Source organism: Eptesicus fuscus, chromosome 22, assembly GCF_027574615.1.
Source record: "Eptesicus fuscus isolate TK198812 chromosome 22, DD_ASM_mEF_20220401, whole genome shotgun sequence".
NCBI lineage: Eukaryota > Metazoa > Chordata > Mammalia > Chiroptera > Vespertilionidae > Eptesicus > Eptesicus fuscus.
Genome location: NC_072494.1, coordinates 26,629,639 through 26,647,538, shown reverse-complemented (window position 1 = coordinate 26,647,538; position 17,900 = coordinate 26,629,639). Strand labels below are relative to the sequence as shown.

General features: G+C 38.0%; 1 protein-coding gene across 1 annotated transcript in view; it reads right to left on the bottom strand.

Annotated features, from left to right (window-relative positions):
* SWT1 (SWT1 RNA endoribonuclease homolog) overlaps window positions 1-17,900 on the bottom strand; it is a 59,409-nt gene that overhangs the window by 10,037 nt on the left and 31,472 nt on the right. The window contains exons 16-18 of the mRNA XM_008145956.3: window positions 14,325-14,512; window positions 12,774-12,905; window positions 1,957-2,023 (exon numbers count right to left, since the gene is read on the bottom strand). Of these exons, the coding sequence (XP_008144178.2) occupies window positions 1,957-2,023; window positions 12,774-12,905; window positions 14,325-14,512 (387 nt within the window). The remainder of the gene's footprint in view (window positions 1-1,956; window positions 2,024-12,773; window positions 12,906-14,324; window positions 14,513-17,900) is intronic.

Genomic DNA, 17,900 nt, shown 5'->3' with positions numbered 1-17,900 from the left:
TTTCACTATTACCTCAGCATACCAGGACCTTGGTATCTGATCAGAGAATGAAGGGAATCACCTATTTTCCATCAATTATTGAGAAAAATCAGCTAAGATTTTTGAACCTTGTATAATATGAATAAAAAATAGGTCCTTAAGTCTTTAGTGTATTTTCAGAAAAATGAGTATCTAGATGATGCTTTAGTTTTAAAAGTGATCATCCACAGACATTTGGACACTTATCCCAGAATACAGATAGGGTACAAGGGTTCCAGGTCATAGGTGACTTACAAAAAGAGACAGTTAATTTACTACTAAAAAGGAAAACTGAAATACAAATTCATCACCTGTATCACAGATTCTAGCCTGAAATATCTTGTTTCATCATATTCATTAATTTGATTCAAGACATTTTTAATCATTCACATTGGGACATTTTAAATTACACTGTTAAATATCATTTTTATGCTCAAGTATACAATTTTAATTCCCAGGGAACAAATAGTTCAAAGATGCCTTTGTCAGTAAACCTTATTAGAATTATGACATATTGTGGATTGTGGAATTGGTGTTATTAAATTCTTGTACTATTTACAATGAATGCCAAATATTGACATGGTTATATTATTAATTCTTAAAAATTCAAGAACAGCAAAGATTAAGTATAAAAGCCAAACATCTTAAAACTTTAGATGGTCCTATCACTGTTTATGAGACAAATGTCTCCAATGCAGTAATTGATATAGGAAAGGAAGTTCTGCTAGGAGAAATTATTTTAAAAATCTGGAAATCAATTCCACATATTCTTATAACTAATGTTAGGTATTTTCTCCCAATACTTCAGCAACAGGAAGCAGTAAAAAAACCTATGTCCCATATTTTTCCAGGATGTGATTTTAAAATTATCATATTATTTCCACAAATATACTTTTATAGTTAGAATTAATGACTCAATTTGAAATTTAAAAAATATAATGAAATAATGATATGAATCATGTCAAATGAAGAAATCATCCTAATCACATAGTATGGTTATGCAGTATTAGGCTGACTGTTTAAAAAGCACACATAAATGCTGTAAAGCCAAACACTTACTCTGTGGTACTGTTTAGAGCACTTTGCATAGGTATATTAAGTTATTTAGTTTTTAAGTTATTTTAGTTATTTATTTAGTTATTAAGTTATTTAGTTTTAAAAATATTTTAAAAAGTTATTTTAGTTATTTATTTAGTTATTAAGTTATTTAGTTTTAAAAATATTATAATTTACATACTGATATTATTCCCATTTTATAGATGAAGAAACTGAGACAAAGAGAATTAAATAATTCTTCAAAGAGCATTCAGGTAATAGATGGCAGAACCAACACTGTACACCTAGTCACTAGGTTCTTCATGTCAGATATTGCATACAAATGGCTAAATAAAGAGCTACTCAGGAATAAAAGTGAAGAAATTGATTTAAAGGAGTTTGACTCCATAAACAAATGTGAGACTTGAATATATGTCATATTCCTATAAGTAGCACATTTTAAAAATTAAAGACACATGCACTTGGAAGCAAGCATATAAGGGAACATGTGCAAAGAGCATTAGGCTAACAGAAACTGAAGATCAACAGAATTCTCCCCCTGGATCAGCAAGGATGGGTGACAGGGCCAGCCACATTGGCCCTGATCGGGACTGGGCTGGACAGCCCCGATTGGCCCTGAGAGCCGGCCAGGCCAAGGGACCCCACCCATGCATGAATTCGTGAACTGGGCCTCTAGTATTATTATAGGATTCTACTGTATGTTTTTACTTAGAGAATAAAAAAACAAACCATGTCACTGGAAACCTTCTGTGGCACTCAACAATGTAAAGTAAATATCAATTACTTTAAATACCATTACGTTTTAGAACTCTACCATGTTAATTTATATTAAAATTCGTTTATGGTAGAAATGTGATAAACATTTTAAAGTATTGTTCATACCTCATGTTTGATTAGGAAGTTATAGAGGGTCTCAATATCTTGATAATTACTGTTGGGGGCCAAAATCCTAAAAAATAAAATATAATAAAAACAGGAAGGGGAATGAATGGTTAAAGAAAAATACAATACCTGAACTTTTCCTCAAAACATATCCATACTATAAGAGATAACTTGTTGTATAATAATCTTTTAGAATGTTTACAACCTATTCTAGTTTTTATAAGTTAAAAATTACAAAACCATGAGTTTAATTCAACAGATGATTTATTAAAATATTTTTGCTTATTTACATTGGTATTTGTATCAATTAATCAATAACCAGAAGTAGTCTGTGAAATAGTTCACACAATACAAATTTCTCAAAAGGTACATAAAAATGTGAAGTGCATTTGTACTCCCTATCATTTAAAGCTGCAGATAAAGCTTAAAGATTTCCCAGAGAAATGTTCAACCTATCCAACAGACAACTAATTAGACTGTCAGACACATATACTAATAAAATATTTTGTGTTTTTATTTTTATTAATCCTCACCTGAGAATATTTTCCTCTAGATTTTTAAAGAGAGTGGAAGGGAGGAGGAGAGAGAGAAACATTGATGTTTGAGAAAGACACATCAATTGATTGCCACCTGCAAGCACCCCGACTGCCCTTGACCAAAATCGAACCCTGAACCCTTCAGTCCATGGGCCGATACACTATCCACTGAGCCAAACTGTCTAGGGCAGATTTTGTGACTAAATTCAAATAAAACTGTTTGAACTATCAGCCTAGCATTATATGAAAAAGTATTAATAATCAGACCATTGCTAACACTGATTCATAAAAATAACAAAAATATAAATATATAAATAACATAAAAACACAAAATAAATGGAAACAAGGAAAAAGTTAAAATAAAGTAGAATAACTTATTTCTCCTTCTAGCAATAAAGTATTAATTCTCATTTTCTTATACTAAGTAGTTTTTAATTTTCAATATGAATTTTTTTTCTTAAAAAGAAAAAAAGGAAAGCAGTCCTTTCATTATGGTGTAGTGGTTAGTAGCATGCCTGCCTGGGTCTGTTGAGCTGTGTGAACTTGGGTGAGTTCTGTGTGAGTTATTTTTCTTATCTGTTAAAAGATATGGTCATAGTCCATATTTCATAGGGTTATTGTGAGAATTAAATGAACTACTCTAGGGAAAGCCTTTATAACAGTGTCTGGTATCCAGAAAACACTATATATCAATTGTAACAGTAATAACAACTATTATCATCATCTAATAGTTTCAAGCTACAGAGTAAGTGCATAAAGATATAACTAAAGAGAAATCAAGCCACCTCAACTAATTCTAATTCTGAGTGCCTTAATTACAACATCTCTTTGAGATCTGGCTCCCAGCATATGTGGTCAGTTTGGCTTAAATAAACTCATAAAAAGTAAAAAAGAAAAATATTGTCTCTAGGTCCTTTTACCCTTGCCAATGCTTGATATTGTCAGAGTTATTGTTGATATCGTTGGAGTTAACTGACCTAATAACCTTATTATATCTTTAATCTACTTGGCCTTTTTTAGACTGTGGAAGAGCTTTCATAAATTTTTCAGGACACAGTTGAGTTTTTAAAGGGGCTATACTCCCTTGGAGGAGACATATACAGAATATCTTTAAGAATATACAAAAATCTAAATAAGAATACCATTTCATAGAAAACCTTTTTTCTCTCAACAAGTAATTTTAAAATACAAATAATCTCCTAATTGGAAAAAAAAAGACAGAGGATAATTATAATACATTGGGAGGGTCCATAAATAATTTGCTTTTTAAAAATGAAAACAAAGTTATTTAGATAAGTTAAACCAATCTTTTAGAAAGATAGAAATAAATAGTGTGTTTTAACTCTGTAACTTAGTGTAAACAAACTATTAGCAAAGTAGAATAATTTACACTTAGTCATTTTTGTAGCTTTGGAAATATCTAAAAACAGGGTAAGAAAATGAGATGAAACGAGATGTTTTATTAGAAGCCTTATAAATTCCAAGCTGATAAGCACAATAGAAAGTACTAGTGAATAAAATTAACATTTTTCTGTCCTGAAATGATTTACAAAAAAACCGGTTTTGGGAAAATCAGTTATCTATCACAACGAGTCATATCCAAAGTAAGAAATAAAGGAATTACATCATCCTAGTTTTCCAAATAGCAAATAATTCTAGAATTTTAAGCTCCCAATCTGGCTTTGTATTCTAAACAGTTTAACTGAGGTACAGCTTACAAACGATAAAATTCACTAATTTTAATACATTTACCGAACTGTACAGCAATCACCACAATCCAATTTTAGAACATTTCCTTCACCCACAAAAGGTCCCTCTTGCCCATCTGCAGTCATTCTCTTTTCTCACCTTCAACCCCAGCTCCAGGCAACCACTAATCTATTTTCTGTCTCTACAGAGTTGCATTTTTGGACTACACTGTTTTCTTAGTCTATAAGATCTTTCCTCTCACCAACACAAAAGCATAATTGTAACTTTAAATAATAGCAGAGTCTAGTAGATGAGGCAAACTCTAGGGGATAAGGGCTGACCCTCACAATGTATGTGGTAAGTGAAAAAGCTAGATGCACACTAAAAATACCCAGATCAGAACAAGACCCCCTTTATTCTCTCATTCAACCAATATTTGAGGCCTACTATGAGTCAAGAACTATTCCAGGCCCTTTGAAACAACAGTGAACAAAAAATCAAAGACTCAGAGTAGACCAAAGCACCATGGTTCCAAAAAGCCCAGGAAAGAAAAATTCCTGACCCAGCACAGGAAGATAATGAAGGAAGAATATTGCTTTCTTCTCTGAGTCTTTTCTTCCCACTTTTTAATTGCTACTTTTAACAAACTAGTTTACAAGTTATTTCTGTGATGAAATGCCAGAATTTGAAGTTTGTAAGAAAGAAGTTATTTTCTCCAAAGGTAAACACTTGATTACTTGATAAAACAGCACAGAATTATACTCTAACTAGAGGCCCGGTGCACAAAATTCGTGCATGGGGGGGGGGGTCCCTCAGCCAGCCTGCACCCTCTCCAATCTGGGACATTCCTCTCACAAGCCAGGACTGCTGGCTCCCAATCGCTCACCTGCCTGTCTGCCTGATTGCCCCTAACCGCTTCTGCCCGCCAGCCTGATCATCCCCTAATCACTCCCCTGCCAGCATGATCAACGCCTAACTGCTCCCCTGCCAGTCCGACTGCCCCTAACTGCCCTCCCCTGCAGGCCTGGTCACCCCTAACTGTCCTCCCCTTCAGGCCTGGTTGCCCCCAACTGCCCTCCCCTGCTGGCCTGGTCACCCTTAACTGCCCTCCCTTGCCAGCCTGGTCGCCCCTAACCGCCCTCCCCTGCTGGCCCAATTGCCCCTAACTGTCCTCCCCTGCTGGCCTGGTCGCCCCTAACTGCCCTCCCCTGCTGGCCCGACTGACCCTAACTGTCCTCCCCTGCAGGCCTGGTTGTCCCCAACTGCCCTCCTCTGCTGACCCGGTCACCCCTAACTGCCCTCCCATACAGGCCTGTTGGCCCCCAACTGCCCTCCCTTGCAGGCCATCTTGTGGTGGCCATCTTGTGTCCACATGGGGGCAGCCATCTTGTGTGTTGGAGTGATGGTCAATTTGTATATTACCTCTTTATTAAATAGGAAGGATGAAGAAAGGTTTATTAGTATGTCAACATCATTCATATATATTACTGTTACAATCAAAATAAATCAATACATATTATTTCTTAGAAATAAAATATACATTATAGGACTGGCTACAAAACTTGTTATCCTCAAAGAATGTTTTGAGGTAAACTGGGCCACAAACAGACTAGACAACCTTTATTAAAATACACCCAATTTAGGGCTGACCTTCAACTTCATTATGTCCTATGAACACTGAGTTTGGGAGAATGGAATTTGGCCTGGTATTTTAAAAAAGTTGCCAACTTTTACTAACTAGAAGTACAGCTTATTGGAAATACATAGAAAATAAAATGGAGAGAAATGGTTTATGGACTTTTATGCCCTAGTAATTCCCCACACAAAATTCTTGAGAGGTCAGTCTTTCTCATTGTTTCTTTCTTATACCAGTATGAAGACAAAAGACTCTTTGAATGAAAGTCCTAAAATTACCCTTTGATGGCAATTTTGAAAAATAACAAAATGAAAGAATTAGCCCTTAGAGGAAAAAAAAATACTTTTCAGTAAATGGCTAATTTTTCTTTATAAATATATCTACATTTGTCCTTTCAAGAAAAATTCATAACAATCAATAAGTATTTATCAAATGCATACTATTTTTCAAATGTACATTATTCTAAGAGCTACAGAATATAAAAGAAAATTAAAAGACACGGTTGCCTATTTTCAAGTTGTTTATTATCGTTGAAATTTCACTTTAGAATTTTGGAATCAGAATTGGGAAATAGGTATATGAAGTAGGATTTAATATGAAGCTCACAGACCACTTACAAACCAAGTCTGATCTGAATGTACTTTGGTTTCTTTTGTAACAGCATCAACAATAATACATAATGTCTTATTGAACACTTACTCAAAGTCTGACACTCCTTTTAACACCCTGAATTAGTTATGTGACTTTGATCAAGTTACCTTCTTTTTTGCACCTCAGCTTCTCAATGAGGAGAAATCTAGCTTTATGTCATGTAAAAAAATAATGACCTGTAAAGTTGAAGATAAAGGGAAAAAAATAACAAAAAAGGACATAAAAAAGCTCATCTGTCAGTATTAACATATTACAAAATAAACTTGGAGGCAAAAAGAACTATTAGCAGTAAAGAGAACCAATTCATCAGGAAGATATACCATAACCTCAAAATACATAAAGCAGATGTTGACTGCACTACAAGGAAATTGCAAAGCTCACAAATACAACTGGAAATGTTAGCATCAATCACAGAACTGGTCAGACAGCCAAAAATCAGCAAGAATTTGATCTAATGGACACAGAGGACCCTGTGCCTCAAGAAACAGAGGAAGAAAACAGAAAGGAATCAGGTGATACCAGTTGAAATAATGAGTTTTGTTTAAGCAGAGTATGAGCTGAAAATTCACAACTGAACCAAGAAGAGAGGTAAGATCGAAAGTACAGAAATATTCATAGAGATTGGAGTAGATGAGATCACAAATGGAGAACACACAGGGATGTGGTGGTGACAGAATACATCTAGGATAAGCCTAGAAAACTCGTTGCCAAAGCATTAAGTATACCAAAAGTTCCTGAAGTAACCATTACATTTCTCTTAGGTTAGAAGTTTAAGTACTATTCAATATTTACCTTCAACAAGTATGGCAGGAAAACATGGTTGTAAGGTAAAGATAATAATAGCATTACTGTAGAACTTTTTGTTGAGTCCTCAGAAAGATCTAAGAAGGTGCCTTGGAGAATTTTTCAGAAACACCAAAGGCCCTTTAAGGGGCTTATGAGCATCCCTCACAAATCTCTCTATTAAACAAGACTTCCAAAAATATTAAGGGCATTGCCCATACCAGTTTCACAGGGAACCCAAGGCAGAGAAGGGTTTATTTCAAAGAAAGTTGTGGTTGTGATTTTTGTCTAATGGAGTGAACCCCAATTAGAGTCATAGAAAACAGTTTTTTTTCTTGGAATGTTCTGGTAAAAGTACCACCACTTGAACTAAACAGGATAGAGATAATATGAAATGGAAAGAGGCCTTTGGGCTCTTCCTACCTTTTACGGGAAAGAACAGGCTGAGAATGCTCCTCGGCTGCAGTTCACTTTTTTTTACGGTAAAAGTCAAGGCCAAAATTAAGAACCCAGTGAGCAGTCAAGAGCAGCTGTAAATAATTCTCAGGCAGCAGGACTGAGCCCTAATCATGGAAGTGGCAACATGTGCCAGACTGGATTTTAGATTTACTCGAAATCCCCTGTGCCTCTATTTCTCCCCCGCCCCCTTTTTTAAAAATATATTTTATTGATTTTTTACAGAGAGGAAGGGAGAGAGATAGAGAGTTAGAAACATCGATGAGAGAGAAACATCGACCAGCCGCCTCCTGCACACCCCCCACTGGGGATGTGCCTGCAACCAAGGTACGTGCCCTTGACCGGAATCGAACCTGGGACCTTTCAGTCCGCAGGCTGAAGCTCTATCCACTGAGCCAAACTGGTTTCGGCTATTTCCCCCCTTTTTAATGTGAAGATGCACAGTAGTTATCTTATGTCTGTCTTGATTATTATGTGTTGGGAGTTGGGCAGGGGACTAATTTGTGTCTAGTTCACAGCAGTTAAGATAGAGAGGAATGGTACTCAAGGAGCTGTACGTACAGGGGCCACTCCTAAGGACCCTCTGGCTCAACCACAACCAGCCCAGATTTAAGTGATGAGGTCTTAGACTTTAAGCTAATGTCACAATGGGATAAGACTGGGAGTCTTGAGAAGAGGGTATGAGTACATTTTGCTAGTAGAAGGGGTGCAAATTGCTGTGGTCAGAGAGCAGACTATGTTAGATTGTATTTTCCAAGATGGCTACACAAGATCTCTCATCTGGCAAGTTTTTCTTACAATGTAACATTGACATTCCTCCTCCTGTCAACAGTAGATTGTATGTTTCCCTCTCCCTGAATCTACTTAGTCATGTATTCATTAGCTTTTAAAAATATATATAGCCCTAGCTGATTTGGCTCAGTGGATAGAGCATCGACCTGCAGACTGAAGGGTCCTGGATTGGCATGCTGACCTAAGAGTTCCGGGTTCGATTCCAGTCAAGGGCACATGCCCAGGTTGCAGCTCAATCCTCAGTAGGAGGCAGGAGGCAGCCAATTAATGATCTTCTCTCATCATTGATGTTTCTATCTCTCTCTCCCTCTCCCTTCCTCTCTGAAATCAATAAAAAATATAAAATAAAATAAAAAAAGAATTATTGCTATAGAAAATTCTTTCAAAAATTTTTATAGAGCCCTAACCAGTTTGGCTCAGTGGATAGAGCGTCGGCCTGCAGACTGAAGGGTCCCAGGTTCAATTCCGGTCAAGGTCATGTACCTTGGTTATGGGCACATCCCCAGTGGATGGGGATGGGGGTATGCAGGAGGCAGCTGATTGATGTTCCTCTCTCATCTATGTTTCTAACTCTCTATCCCTCTCCTTTCCTCTCTGTAAAAAATCAATAAAATATATTTTTAAAAAGTTTATAGAGAGACAGGGAGAGGGAGAGATAAAAACATCGATGAGAGAAAAATATCGATAGGCTGCCTCCTGCACACCCCCTACTGGGAATCGATCCTACAAACTTGGCATGTGCCCTGACTAGGTATCGAACCAGTGACCTCTTGGGTGCATGGGATGATGCTCAACCAACTGAGCCACACCAGCCGGGCTTCATTAGGTTTTTAGAGAAGGTTCTTTCTATCAAGTCCTACTATAGCTTAGAGAGAATGTTTTCCATATCTCAGCATGTAGAAGGAAGACAGGTCAGTACCTCTGCTGGTGGTAGACAGTTATGATAGTGGCAGCATGAACCAGTCACCCAGAGCCCAGGTAAGACATAGACCTGAGGAAGTGTAGAAATCTGTAAGGAATACTGGTAGGTGTATAAACAATGGTCCCTTCCCAAATAGGTCATTCTGTCACAGAAATATCTAAGTTGAAGAACTGGCAATTAAATTTCTAAACGTGAAATTCTATTTAAAATGACTTCCAATAAAAAGTTAAAAATGTATGGGTATGAAAAATATGTTGGCCCAGGTTATAAGAAGTTATACCTCTGCAACTTCTCTGAAAATTTACACATTTAGGGAAAAAAGTTAATTCCTAATTAATGGTACTGAAAATAAGCTGAATTTTCTTTGTTTTGAGGACAGATGGTTCCTTGTACTAATTAGGCCCTGAGCTTAACTATGTAAAGGAAGAATAGTTATTACAGCTTAATTTCATGGAACACACTGAAAGGTGCCTCTAATTCTACACACAAAGTATTTTACAGGATCACATCCACTTCTCTTAATTGTTTACAACTATTTCCAAGCAATCTGGAGGAACTGTTGACTTTTAAAAATAATTATAGTAATCATGAATTGTGCTCTATAGTATAGAGCAGCGGTCACCAACCAGTGGTCTGTGGGCCACCGGTGGTCTGTGAGGTCTGGAAGATTGGTGACCGCTGGTATAGAGGACACCAAGACACAGAAAGTTTCAAAATGCATTAAAAACCCTCTTCTTTTTGCTCCTCCAGTCCTTCCAACAGCACTGAAATGAAATATGTAAAGTGTAGTCCTAGCCGGTTTGGCTCAGTGGATAGAGCGTTGGCCAGCAGATTGAAGAGTCCCGAGTTCGATTCTGGCCAAGGGCACATGCCGGGTTGCAGGCTCAACCCCAGTAGAGAGCATACAGGAGGCAGCCCATCAATAATTCTCTCTCATCATTGATATTTCTATCTCTCTCTCCCTCTCCCATCCTCTCTGAAATCAATAAATATATATATTTTTAAAAGTATGTAAAGTATATATTAAGTTTTATAAATACCTAGAGTGGTTTCTTGGATCTACATGTTCTGACTAACAGAGAAACACCAATATACAGCATGATCTGGGACAGACAGCACTGTTCTGAGTTGGACTTAATCTTTTATATTATTGAAAAACAGTCTTGAGGACACTGATTGCATCACTTCTCACTAGGAGCAGATGATTGGCCTGCCACGGTGTTAAAAGTTCTTTAGAGGTACAAATAGATAAGACTAATCCTAACGTCTAGGATATACTCTATACCCTTTGTACAACTACTCTGGAGGATGGAATTAGAACTGATCATCTGGCTTTACCCAACATATTTACTACATACTTACTATTTCAGTTAAATTATTATAATAGCCCTTAGTTAGCACCTTTAATTGATTTTCCCCCAGTTTCATTTATTTCACTGATGCTTAACACCACTGATTTACTCAGTCATTTATCCCATCTGCTTCACTAAAAATGTAGTGCTTGCTGGTTTTAGCATTTATTAAAATAAGACTTAACAGCAGGGAATTTACAGTTTTAAGTTAGTAAAATATTCTCTCCAATGCAAACATCACATTCTCTGAAGCAGCTAAATCATCAGTGAATCTAAAAAGCTGCTGTGATTATAGGATTCCTTTTCCCAGAAATAACCATATACCAGTATATGTTTTGTTCCCATGTTAAGATTAGGTAAGAAAATTTGTTTTTTAGAGGCTTAATAAGCAAAAGATATGTGAATGACACAGTAAAAGGAGCAAACTTCTTATTAATAGTGCCCTCTACTGGTAGTTCAAGAGGTTGATATACTTACTCTAGGAGACTGGATTTGTTTCTTTAAGTGTGGTCCCCTTCCACCTGCACAACAAATTCCCTGGAAAGCTTGTTAAGAATACAACTTCCCTCTTTTACAAAATGTCTACAGATATTGTGATTTCCATAATTCTGGGGTAATATCTATAACTCTGCACTTTTAATAAGTTCCCTGGCTCCACGTGAGAATCACCTGGGGAGTTTGTAAAAATGATTATCCTCAGGTCTCACTGTAGAACTAGGGTCAATACTCTCCATGTAGACAGAAGTGTTCTTAGGTCAGTACTACCTAGACTCATTCTGTTCTTTCATAAACTTATGCCTAGATCCGCTGGGTACTCATAACTGCAAACCTACTTTCCCCCTCCCTATATAGATACTATATTAGTTTATAAAACTTGCTGGAAGACTCTCAGCAACTCTGAAAAAACTGATACGCCTAAAAGAAAGAGAAAAGTAATCCTACCTAAAATAGACAAATATGCAAAATGACCATACCTCCGACATACCCACAAGCCACGCCCATAAGCCACACCCACTATCCAATCAGAGCAAGTATGCAAATTAACCCATCCAAGATGGCTACAGCCACAGAGAGCAAGGTTTCCCAGGCAACAGAGGGAAACAAGCTTTCCGCCAGCTGTTGCAGGCCTAAGCCTCCACTCAAGCTACAAAGTTTCAATTATAACCCTAACACAAATGGCTGCCGCCACGGAGGGAGCCCCAGGCTTGGCTCCGCTCCAGGCTACAAAGTTTCAATTGTAGAAGATAAATAAATCCCAGATACCAGGGCCTCCGCTTGGGTTGCCAGGGGGCGTGGCCGACCTACAAACCACCACAGGCCCCTCACCCAGGCCGCCCCACGCCCCAAGGGAACCCCACCCTGATCAGGGACACCCTTCAGGGCAAACCAGCTGACCCCCACCCCTGTACCAGGCCTCTATCCTATCTAATAAAAGAGTAATATGCAGATTGATCATCACTGCAACACACAATATAGCTGCCCCATGTGGTCAAAGATCCTGCCCCCATGTGGACACAAGATGGCCACCACAAGATGGCCAGCAGGGGAGGGCAGTTGGGAGGCACCCGGCCTCCAAGGGAGGGCAGTTGAGAAGGACCAGGCCTGCAAGGGAGGGCAGTTGGAGGTGATCAACCCTGCAGGAGAGGGCAGTTAGGGGTGACCAGGCCAGCAGAGGAGGAAAGTTGGGGGCAAACAGGCTGGCAGTGGAGTGGTTAGGGGGTGATCAGGCTGGCAGGCAGAAGCGGTTAGGGGCAATCAGGAAGGCAGGCAGGCAAGCAGTTGGGAGCCAGCAGTCCTGGATTGTGAGAGGGATGTCCGACTGCCCGTTTAGGCCCAATCCCACTAAACGGGCAGTCGGACATCCCTCCAGGGGTCCCAGATTCGAGAGGGTACAGGCTGGGCTGAGGGACAACCCTGCTCCGTGCATGAATTTCATGCACCGGGCTTCTAGTAAATAAATAAAAGTAATAAATAAAACTTTAAAATTAATTCATATTTACCTCTGAATTCCTTCAAGAATATTCTTCACAGCTGCCATTAACTTTTGAAGATATATAAATGCTTCTTCAAATGATGGTATTTTTGAGGAAGTCAGAGCTGAATTTGGGTCCAATCTTTGAAACACATCTGTGCTGTAATAGAGAAAAAGAAAAGATACTCATATGAACACCTGCATATTTACAGGAATCCAAGTATTTCCATTTGTAATGTATAAAATATTTATAACTGATAATTTATATCTCATAATGCTGATATATTTAAATCATTTTCTTCTAAGAGTTTTATAATTCTAGTTCTTATATTTAGGTCATCTACCCATTTTAAGTTAATTTCTTTATGTAGTATAAGATCAAGGTCCAACTCCATTCTCTTGCATGTAGCTATTGAGTTGTCCCAGCACTATTGTTAAAGATACCATTCTTTTCCTATTGAGTGGCTTTGGCATCTTGATTGAAATCAACCGACCATAGGTGTATGCATTCATTTCTGTACTTTCAAGTATATTCCATTAACTTATGAGTCCATTTATGCCAGTAGCACACTGTTTTGAATACTGTAGTTTTGTAGTAAGTTTTGAAATTGGGAGGTATGAGTCCTCCAACTTTCTTGTTAAAACTTCCATTCCATGAACATTGGATTTTTCCATTTACACAGATCTTCTTTAATTTCTTTTAAAAAATATTTTGTAGTTTTCAGTGTAAAAATTTTGCACCTTCTTGATTAAATTTATCCCTAAGTATTTTATTCTTCTTGATGATAATGTGAATAGAATTGTTTATTTTCTTTTTGGATTGTTCATTGCTAGTGTATAGAAATACAACTGGTTTTGTGTATTTATTACTTTAAAAATAAAAAACATAAATTTATTTTATTTAGAACACATCTTTTAAAAATTTTTATACATTTAAAGCCTAGACATCATATAAAATATGAAAAATTCAGTAAAAGGAAGGAAATATGTAGTACCCATAGTCCACCAACTAGAGATAAGCATTATTAATATCCATGAGGTATTAATTACTAATAGCACCCAATACTTACCCAAATTCCTCACAAACAGAAAAGACGCAAAAACCTGAGCTGGTGTGCTATAAGTGCATAACGGATTACTGAATCACGAGAGCACAGGGCAAGGAGATGGCAGTTACCATATGTGTAGGTGCTCTAGTTGTTTCGGAAGAGTGTGCATGGGGTCTACTGGAACTTCAAAATGAGCATCTCTACATGAAAGGGTCAAGCATAAATATGCTGAGAAATTCTACAGTGACTCAGGTACACAATCAGGCATGAAAATCACTGAAGTAGACTCTATCTGATAAAGCAAGATAAGCACTTTTCACTTATATTATCCAGAAATTACCCAGAACTCTTGAGGTAATTCTGATGTACACCCCTATTTAAGCACCACTGTTTTTAAGGTACCAATTTGACAAAATACCCTCAATAAGGTAATCTAGCTAATTAAACTCACAATTCAGACTCTAACTATTCAATGAATAACGGTAATGATGGCAAACCCTAAAATTCAAAACGTCTTAGAAATTTAGTACCTGTTCTCATATATTGTAATCCAAACACTCTCTAAGATAGACCAGATTTCTTGATGCTTGTTGGGTGGGGGGAGACGAACGCCCGAGAAAACTGTGATTTCTTGGTTGTCAGACTTCATTGGAGAAGTATCTTCTTGCTTTTTACCTGCTGTATTTTCTGAAGGATTTTGATTACGTTTTGCCTTGACCTGGAGAAATAAGTATTACATAAAATGCAGCTAGTTCTTCATTAGTGAGAGAAAAAGAAGGCCAATTGTGCTTCCAAATGTGCTAGCTTTCTGGAATGTGCTGACTATTCTCTGTCTTTTGATTCCATACAGAATAATCCCAGAAAAGTATCAGAACAAAAAAAATTCCCTTTTTCATTTATATCAAACAATATTTCCAATCTATTTATTATAGTGACCTCTCTTAGCTAACATGCTAGTATCAATTTAATACTGTTTGAACTCTTCTGCACATATGATATTGAAATAGAGAAAGGACATCTAGGATACAATGATAAATTGGTACATGTAAGCCTCCAAGCTCCTAATAATCCATTAAGAAGAATGAGATTCAGAGGGCTGTAAAAAAAATCAGGATAGAATATAAGTCTTATCCTATGGGCAATGGTGAACCACTAAAGGCTTCTCAAGAAATGATATATTCAGAACAGCAGTCTAAGACAAACTGGAACAGAAGAAAATGGAGGCAAGAAACTGATTAGGCCCTGGCCAGTGTGGCTAGTTGGTTGGGCATCATCTGGAGCACCAAGAGGTTGCTGGTTCAATTTCAGGTCAGGGCCTGAGTTGTGGGCTTAATCCCTCGTTGATGGTGTACAAGAGGCAGCCTATCGATGTTATGCTCTCACATTGATGTTTCTCTCTTCTCCCTTCCTCTCTCTCTAAAAAGCAATAGGGCATTCTTTAAGAAAGAAAGAAAGCAAGAAACTAGTTAGAAGGCTACTGAAATAATCCAGGAAAGGAATGCTGAGAACTTGAACTAGATAGGGAAATGCAGTAGAATAAAAAGGAAAAAAGAATATACAAGTAATATGTTTTAAAACTTGCCAAAGACTAGATTCAAGAATCCTAAGATTATTTTTTTAACCTAGATGCCCAGAAAAATAATGGTACAAATAAGAGAAATTTAGGGTGTCTATCTAGAAATATGTTTTAAATAGTTCAAACCTCCTTGAGCACAAGTCAGTATTTTTAAATACTCAGTGTGCAATATATAATGGGCATACCATCTATATATATAAAAGGCTAATATGCTAAGTGTCCGACCATCCAACTGGTCACTATGATGCGCACTGACCACCAGGAGGCAGACGCTCAATGCAGGAACAGAGGGAGCCCAATTCCTCGCCGGGCTGCACAATTCCACCTTCGGTTGTGGGTTACGTTGTTGCTGGGGCACTGTGTCAGCCCTGAACCTGGTTTACTGCACACTTGCGTTTGCATTCCACACTCTGTAAGATGGCAACTTTGCAGAGTGCCTTCTTGCACTCTAGGACCCCTCGGGGGATGTCAGAGAGCCGGTTTCGGCCTGATCCCCGCAGGCCAGGCAGAGAGACCCAACCTGCCAGAGGGACCCCGCTTGCCGGGGAGGGACTGCGGGAGGTTGGTTTCAGGGTGTGTCTGGCCCATCTCGCCCAGTCCCACCCTGCTGGCCACCTTCCAATTAATTTCCTTTCAATGTGCATGAATCCATGCACCGGGTCGCTAGTTATCTGATAAATGACAATAAATTTTAACATCACATTTTCATGGTACTTCCCATCTCTACATTTCCATTGATGAAAGGACCTTGACTTGATATTCATTATTATTTTTATCTCAAGTCAAAAAAATGCAAAGCCCATGGTTATCTTGAACTTTCCATGTTATTCACTATATTTGTTTCACTTGAAGATGTGGTTCAGGGCTCAGTTCTGTGATGAGAAAGAATAACATATATTTCCCTACACCAGTGGTCGGCAAACTCATTAGTCAACAGAGCCAAATATCAACAGTACAACGATTGAAATTTCTTTTGAGAGCCAAATTTTTTAAAACTTTAACTTCTTCAGCCAAAACCGGTTTGGCTCAGTGGATAGAGCGTCGGTCTGCGGACTGAAAGGTCCCAGGTTCGATTCCGGTCAAGGGCATGTACATTGGTTGCGGGCACATCCCCGGTAGGGGGTGTGCAGGAGGCAGCTGGTTGATGTTTCTCTCTCATCGATGTTTCTAGCTCTCTATTCCTCTCCCTTCCTCTCTGTAAGAAATCAATAAAATATATTTAAAAAAAAAACAAAAAAAACTTTAACTTCTTCTAACGCCACTTCTTCAAAATAGACTCGCCCAGGCCATGGTATTTTGTGGAAGAGCCACACTCAAGGGGCCAAAGAGCCACATGTGGCTCATGAGCTGCAGTTTGCTGACCACTGCCCTACAAAATTCAAGTACAATACTCAAACTGCAACCCACTAACTTTCTAGATCTATTCTTTCCTATTGTTAATTTTAAAAGCCATAAACAAAGGCAATTATCAATGTTTTGGTTATCTTAATCCAAAAGATCATTTCACTCCTTAAGTCAATTCTTTCTTCCAGAATTATCACATATTTCCTATTAGTCCATTTAAAAGATGCTCTTGTCGGCCTGTGGACTGAAGGGTCCCAGGTTCAATTCTGGTCAAGGGCACATGCCTGGGTTGCAGGCTTGATCCCAGCAACCGATCAATGATTCTCTCTCATCATTGATGTTTTCTATCTCTCTCCTCCATTCCTCTCTGAAATCAATAAAAATATATTTTAAAAGATGCTTATTTTACTCCATGAGATACTCTCTTAAGCAAGTTAGTTCTTCCCTCATCAACTATGACTAAGTTTAGTATCATCTAATCCTTTCTTTACTTCAGTTACTGGGACCTATGTGAATGTGAAAAATCACCGAGAAAACTTTGGCCAATTCAATAATTCAAGAGAAAAAAGAGAATCAATAATTTTAGCTAGTAATTGTGGTTCTGAGTTCTTTGAGATACTTCTGGAATATAAAACTCACAGAATTTTCTAGATTTAAAATTAGAAGACTGTAGAAATAGATTATTACCAAGGACAAAACTTACATAGTCAATTTAAAAGGGGTAAAACACACCAGGGCTAGGGTGACAGCATAAGAATAATGTGAAAATACTTGTTAGAAATTTGGTAGGTCAATGGGTGAAATCTGAATAAGATCTACAGGTTAGATAATTGTATTACTTCAATATTAATTTCCTGATTAATTATACTAGTTGCATAAGGTATGCTTATTCTTTAGGATATATATATATACACACACACGTGTGTGTGTGTGTAGAGGCCTGGTGCACAAAATTTGTGCACGGGCAGGGGGGGTTGTCCCTCAGCCCAGCCTGTACCCTCTCCAATCTGGGACACTTCGAGGGATGTCTGACTGCCCATTTAAATGGGCAGTCGAATATCCCTCTCACAATCCAGGACTACTGGCTCCCAACTGCTCAGCTGCCTGCCTTCCTGATTGCCCCTAACCGCTTCTGCCTGCCAGCCTGATCACCCCCTAACCACTCCCCTGCCAGCCTGATTGATAC